Source organism: Mus caroli, chromosome 12 (genome assembly GCF_900094665.2).
Source record: "Mus caroli chromosome 12, CAROLI_EIJ_v1.1, whole genome shotgun sequence".
NCBI classification, from domain to species: domain Eukaryota; kingdom Metazoa; phylum Chordata; class Mammalia; order Rodentia; family Muridae; genus Mus; species Mus caroli.
The window spans coordinates 78,988,568-78,994,489 of record NC_034581.1 but is presented as its reverse complement, the minus strand read 5'-3'; the positions used below and the strand labels follow the sequence as shown (position 1 = coordinate 78,994,489).

General features: G+C 50.3%; 1 protein-coding gene across 3 annotated transcripts in view; it reads left to right on the top strand.

The window, feature by feature from the left end:
* Positions 1-4,859, top strand: part of Abcd4 (ATP binding cassette subfamily D member 4) — a 15,533-nt gene extending 10,674 nt beyond the window's left edge. Inside the window, exons 12-19 of one of the 3 annotated variants that reach the window (XM_021179138.2) lie at positions 1,254-1,462; positions 1,599-1,690; positions 2,193-2,229; positions 2,561-2,610; positions 3,190-3,242; positions 3,489-3,565; positions 4,105-4,220; positions 4,355-4,859. In XM_021179138.2, coding sequence (XP_021034797.1) covers positions 1,254-1,462; positions 1,599-1,690; positions 2,193-2,229; positions 2,561-2,610; positions 3,190-3,242; positions 3,489-3,565; positions 4,105-4,220; positions 4,355-4,423 — 703 coding nt within the window. In that variant the 3' untranslated portion in view covers positions 4,424-4,859. Of the gene's footprint in view, positions 1-1,253; positions 1,463-1,598; positions 1,691-2,192; positions 2,230-2,560; positions 2,611-3,049; positions 3,161-3,189; positions 3,243-3,488; positions 3,566-3,949; positions 4,221-4,354 lie in introns of those variants that run through there. The other 2 variants (XM_029484923.1, XM_029484924.1) reach the window with 2 other exon arrangements.
* The last annotated feature ends 1,063 nt before the right edge of the window (positions 4,860-5,922 follow it).

Sequence of the window (5,922 nt, the reverse complement as noted above, 5' to 3'; positions counted from 1 at the left end):
TTTTTTTTTTTTTTTTTTTTTTTGGTTTTTCGAGTTTCTCTGTAGCTCTGGCTGTCCTGGAACTCACTCTATAGACCAGGCTGACCTTGAACTCACAGCCACCTGCCTCTGCCTCCTAAGTGGTAGGATTAAAGGCATTCTCTGCTACCACCAGGCATCCTGTTCCACCTTCTGGGCAAATGACTTAACTGCTCTGAGTATCATTTTCTTCATCTCTCAAAAGGGTAGTAATGAAATCTCCCTCCTCAGAAGTAAAGAACAGATACATTCTTGGAAAATGACTGGACGGTGGCCACCTAGGAATCTTTCAAAAATGAAGATATGACCCATGCCTCTAATCCCAGCACTCAGGAGGCAGAGACAGGTGGATCTCTGAGTTTGAGGCCACCCTGGTCCACATAGTAAGTTTCAGGACAGTTAAAACTACACAGTGAGACCTGTCTCAAGAACAGCAAAGAAGAAAATAAGACAAACAAAAGCCCCACCAAGGGCTGGAGAGGTGGCTCAGTAGTTAAGAACACTGGCTGATCTTCTAGAGGACCAAGTTCAATTCCCAGCACCCACATGGCAGTTCCATAACTGTAATTCCAGTTCCATGGGATCTGATGCCCTCACACAGACATACATGCAGGCAAAACACCAAAACACCAATGCACATGAAATACAAATAAATAAAAATTTAAAACACACACACAAACACACAAACACAATGACTAGAATAAAGCTGAATAGCACAGGGCAAGTCACTTAGCCACCTGACTTGATTTCCTCTATCTGCCAAGCCAGGCAGCATTTACTATCCATGGATGCCAAGAGTGGTTAAGATCAGTTGTGTAGGGACTTCACCCAGTGGGTCACAGGTTAGTGCCCCAGCTCCACCTCCATGTTAATGCTTAGGCTGCCATGACGATATACCACAGCAGCAGACTTGAACAGCAGCAGTTCTGCACACTAGGAATTCAAGGTGTAGGTTAGAGTTGGCGAGGTTGGTTTCTCCCACACATCTTTCCTTGGCTCACTTTCCTGTGTGCCCTCACTTAATCTCTGCGCATGCCCTATCCCTGAGGTCCACTCTAACAACCTCATTTTAACCTCACTCCTTCTCCCCATGCTTCACTCCGAGGCATGTGGGTTTGAAGGGCATAGTTACACCCCTAAGGCTCCCGGGACAAAGGGGGTGCCTCTAGACCTCTGCTCACTCCCCTTGGACTACCCATATGGCCTGTCTCTCCACCTCTCTTCCCTGCCTTTAGAACCCCAGGGTGTCCGACAACAGAGCCATCAGACACAGCTTTTCTGCTCGATCGGGTTTCCATCTTGACCCCCTCCTCTGACAAGCCCCTGATCAAGGACTTGAGCTTGAAGATCTGTGAAGGGCAGAGTCTGCTCATCACAGGCAACACGGGCACTGGCAAGACCTCCCTGCTGCGGGTGCTGGGAGGCCTGTGGGAGAGCATGAAAGGTGAGCCAGGTCTCCCTGCCTCTGGTACAGCCTTGGCCACAGGGGGGCAGTGTGGTGGGAAGAGGAAGAGATGGAGAGAAGAGGCAGTTACCTTGTCTGCGGGGTCTCCCAATGGAGGCTTCTGTGGGCTCTGCAGGCTCAGTGCAGATGCTGGCTGATTTTGGGCCCCACGGGGTGCTGTTCCTGCCTCAGAAGCCATTCTTCACTGATGGGACACTTCGGGAGCAGGTCAGCACGGTCAGGGGTCCACTCCTCCAACCTCATGCCACCCACTTACATCTAGGACTTCTAACAATGTGACAGGCCTCAGGCCCTGAGGGGGGGGTGCGGGGGGGGGCGGGTAGGGGCAATAGCGCCCATGCCTGGGAATTCCCAGGTTCTGAGAACATGCTGTGCATTATTTATGGGCCGAACCCAGAGCTGCTTCCTAGGATAGCTTTCCGGTTGCTCCATGTGTTTGTTAGGCACTAGAGTTTACCCTCAGGAGGCTCCAAGACTCTTGCCTCCTAAACACACTTCTGAAGGTTGTTCCATGAGTTACACTGTATCACTCCTGACCGCCCTCTGGGTTACATTGTATCTCTCTTACAGACCCTGCAGGCTGGTGTTCCAGCTCCCCCTGGGGGTGGGAGGAGGCTTGCTTCTGTGGGTGGCTCCTAGGGATGCTAATGATGGGACTAAGTCCCGCTCTCTCATTACCCACCCTAACCAGAGACATTCTTGCTTTCAGGTGATATATCCCCTGAAGGAGATCTACCCTGACTCAGGTGAGCTGTGCCTCCTCAACTCGTGTCCTCATCTTCATTGTCCCTGCTCTGCCTGACCAGCCTCCCCTGTGCCCACTGGGAGAGTGTCCAGCCAGGCTGCTGGTTTCTGGTTGGGTCTTATCCTTTAACTGCTTAGTATTTTGGGGTCCTCTTGTCCCCTCTTCCTTTCCTGAAGAGACACTCATGGAGAAGGGAAGCAGGTGTCCTTTTGCGGGCCCTTGTGCTGTTAGCTTTGTTCTGGGAGTCTGCCCTTGCCGGGATGCGTGCATACCATCCCTCCTGGCCAGCCCGAGCGAGGCCCTGGTATGCTGAAGACGTTTCTGTTTTGCAGGTTCTGCGGACGATGAGAGAATTGTGAGGTTCTTGGAATTGGCAGGCCTGGTAAGTGGGACAGGGGCCCTGAGGTCTCAGGCCCACCTGAGAGCATTGGCCACAGGTAGTTGGTGGCCAGCAGAGCCACTGCCATCTCTGGGCTGAAGACTGGGCAAACAGTGGGTGTGCAAGTTGGCAGTGGGAGCTGCAGACGGGCAGTAAAGATCTGTGTTCTTGCTCTGTAGAGATATTGTTTTAATTGTGTGTGTGTGTGTGTGTGTGTGCGCGCGTGCACATGCGTGCATGTGTGTAGGTGTGTGTGTAGGCCAGAGGACAATGTTGAAGTCAGTTCGCTCCTTCTACCTTCCTGTGGATTCCAGAGATCAGGCTTAGGCTACCAGGGTGGTGTGGCAAGCGCTCCACCCACTGAGCCATCTCACCTCTGCCAAAAAAAATCTTAATGGTAAAGCTGATGGGCTGTCTGCTTCTTCTTGTCCCCGTACTCCAGCCAGCCTCAATGGTGGAGGTGATAACACCCACCTTGGCTCACCACTGCCGTGTCTGTCACAGAAGTGTTTGAGGTGGGGAGGTAGGATTGCAGAAAACACTGGACACTTGTGTGGACTCTGGGACCTCTGTCTGTTACAGTCCAGCTTGGTGGCAAGGACTGGAGGTCTGGACCAGCAGGTGGATTGGAACTGGTAAGGATGAGCGATTCCAGGCAGCGCTCCCCCCCCCCCCATGGGTCCATTACAGAGTCCCAGCAGCCCTATAAAAGGACTCAATGGCTCCTGACCCCAGCATCCCGGTGTTGGGCTGCCCCACCAGTTCAGGATCCGTATCCTGGGGCCAATCTCTATAGCAAACTTGCTTCTTTCACGATGCATTCTTGGCAAAAGTCAAGCTGTCACCTCCTTTCAGGGCTCAATCATTATTGCTTTTTCTAGGTATGATGTCCTGTCCCCAGGGGAGATGCAAAGACTTTCCTTTGCCCGTCTCTTCTACCTGCAGCCCAAGTATGCAGGTGAGGTGCCCACCATGGGCGCACATGCCAGGCGCTGTGTGTACTCACGGGTACTTGTAGCATGTGTTCACAGCCTGGACACATATGTGCACTTATACATGACTGGGTATCCCTCCCTGTGTCCTCTACCCGTGATGAGCAGAGCTTGGCCCCTTGGCATAGTCCTGAGAGTGTAAAAGCGCTTGTTAGGCAGCCTCAGTTAGAGGGCTTGTGATTGTAGCTCCCTGGGTTCTGCCACAGATGAGTGGGCATCCCCGAGCTGTGCCTGGCAGGAATATGTATATGCATATTGTAGCAGGTATGGACACTTCTGAGCACAGAGCCTCGGATGAATTGAGAGTCCCGGGTTGTACAGTCTTGGGGCACAGTGTTATTTGTCTGCAGGCAGCTGTGAGATCTGAGCCATGCTCACAGGCGTGATCTCTATCCTGGCGTGACTCTCCTGTCAGTCCACCACATCTCAGGGTGAATGGGTTAGAGGAGTGACAGAGAGGGCAAGGGCAGTCTGTGATCTCTTGCCACCACACGCTGCTCGTCAGTGCTCGATGAAGCCACCAGTGCCCTGACAGAGGAAGCAGAGAATGAGCTCTACCGAATCGGTCAGCAGCTGGGGATGACATTTATCAGCGTGGGACATCGTCCCAGCCTTGAGAAGGTACCCATGCCACAGGGGTGGCCTGCTGAGGAGAAAGAACCCAAAGGCTGGACCTGGGGGTGTCGGGTGGCAGAGGGATTGGGGTGACTGCTCTGGCAGCTGTCTGACCTCAGTGGGGTCCTGGGCTCTTGCAGTTTCACTCCTGGGTTCTGAGACTCCACGGAGGAGGAAGCTGGGAGCTGACTAGAATCAAACTGGAATGAAGGCAAGCATGCGGGTTCATCTGAGCAGCGGAGCTCTGGGGCCTGCGGTGCCCACAGACAAGGAAGCCCGATGAGCCGGGAAGGAGCCACAGATTCACCTGAGGTCCTACACAGGAGCCCTAGCAGCCTCTAGCCCCGCCCACGGGTAGCCCAACAGGGAACACTGAGGTCTCCCCAGCGCTGCTCCCATGACCTCTTACGAAATACTTCAGATGACGTTTGCTGCTGAAAAACTGAATGAACTATAAGAAGTGAAGGACCAGGGTAAGAAAACGATCAGACTCAAGAAAACTGGTGACGCCAGGCGTGGTGGCACACGCCTTTAATCCCAGCACTTGGGAGGCAGAGGCAGGCGGATTTCTGAGTTCGAGGTCTAAGTTCTGGTCTACAGAGTGAGTTCCAGGACAGCCAGGGCTACACAGAGAAACTCTGTCTCAAAAAAAAAAAAAAAAAAAAAAAAGAAAGAAAGAAAGAAAGAAAGAAAGAAAGAAAGAAAGAAAAAAGAAAACTGGTGACATTTCACAATGATAGCCTTTTTAAAAAACTTTAATAACCATTTAAATTTTATAACTTTTTAAAAAAAGAATAAATATTAAAAATATGGTTTTTCTTCTACTATAGACTGATTTTTTTATTTAAAGATTTTTATTTATTTATTATATGTAAGTACACTGTAGCTGTCTTCAGAAACTTTTTTTTTTCTTTTCTCTCTGGTCCTGCTTGCTCTGGTCCAAAGATTTATTTATTTATGTGAGTACACTGTAGCTGTCTTCAGACACTCCAGAAGAGGGCGCCAGATCCCAGGACAGACGGTTGTGAGGCACCATGTGGTTGCTGGGATTTGAACTCAGGAGCAGGGACTGCTCTCTCTCCAGCCCCTAGAGTGATCTTTTATAGCATCTCTACACTTGTCCTTTAGGGTTTGAGGCACTCTCGTGCCCTATACCTGCTGTGTCTTTCCACTCAATCTGTGTCCCTCCTGTCCACCCAATGGCCTGGAGACAGCGGGTGTGGCCAGTGCCAAGACCACCGACTCTTGGGATCCTCTGTCTTTAATCTTTTGTTATCTGTTTCATTACTTCAGATTGAACCTAGGGCCTTATGAACCCTACGCGGTGTGATACCACTGATACACCTCTTTATTATCTAATTCAAGAAAATTATCCCTTCCCCTTACTAGCTAAAATAAGGTTGATAGATGTCTTCTTTTGTTTTCCCCAACCCCCCCAAAAATCTGTATTATGGAACAAGAAAAAAAAAATTAAGCCCAGTACATACCTGTCGCCCCAAAGGGATGGTGGCAAAGACAGATGAATCATGAGTGTGACACTCTTCTGGGCTGCATGGTAAGACCCCTATAAATTAAGTAGCAGATTCCCAAAAGTATAAGATATAAAGTTACTAATGTCAAAGATGTTTTCTTTTGTGATATTTCTGTAGTGTGTGTGTGTTATCACACTACTGCGAGGTGGGACGTTTTTGTTTTTATTATTTATTTT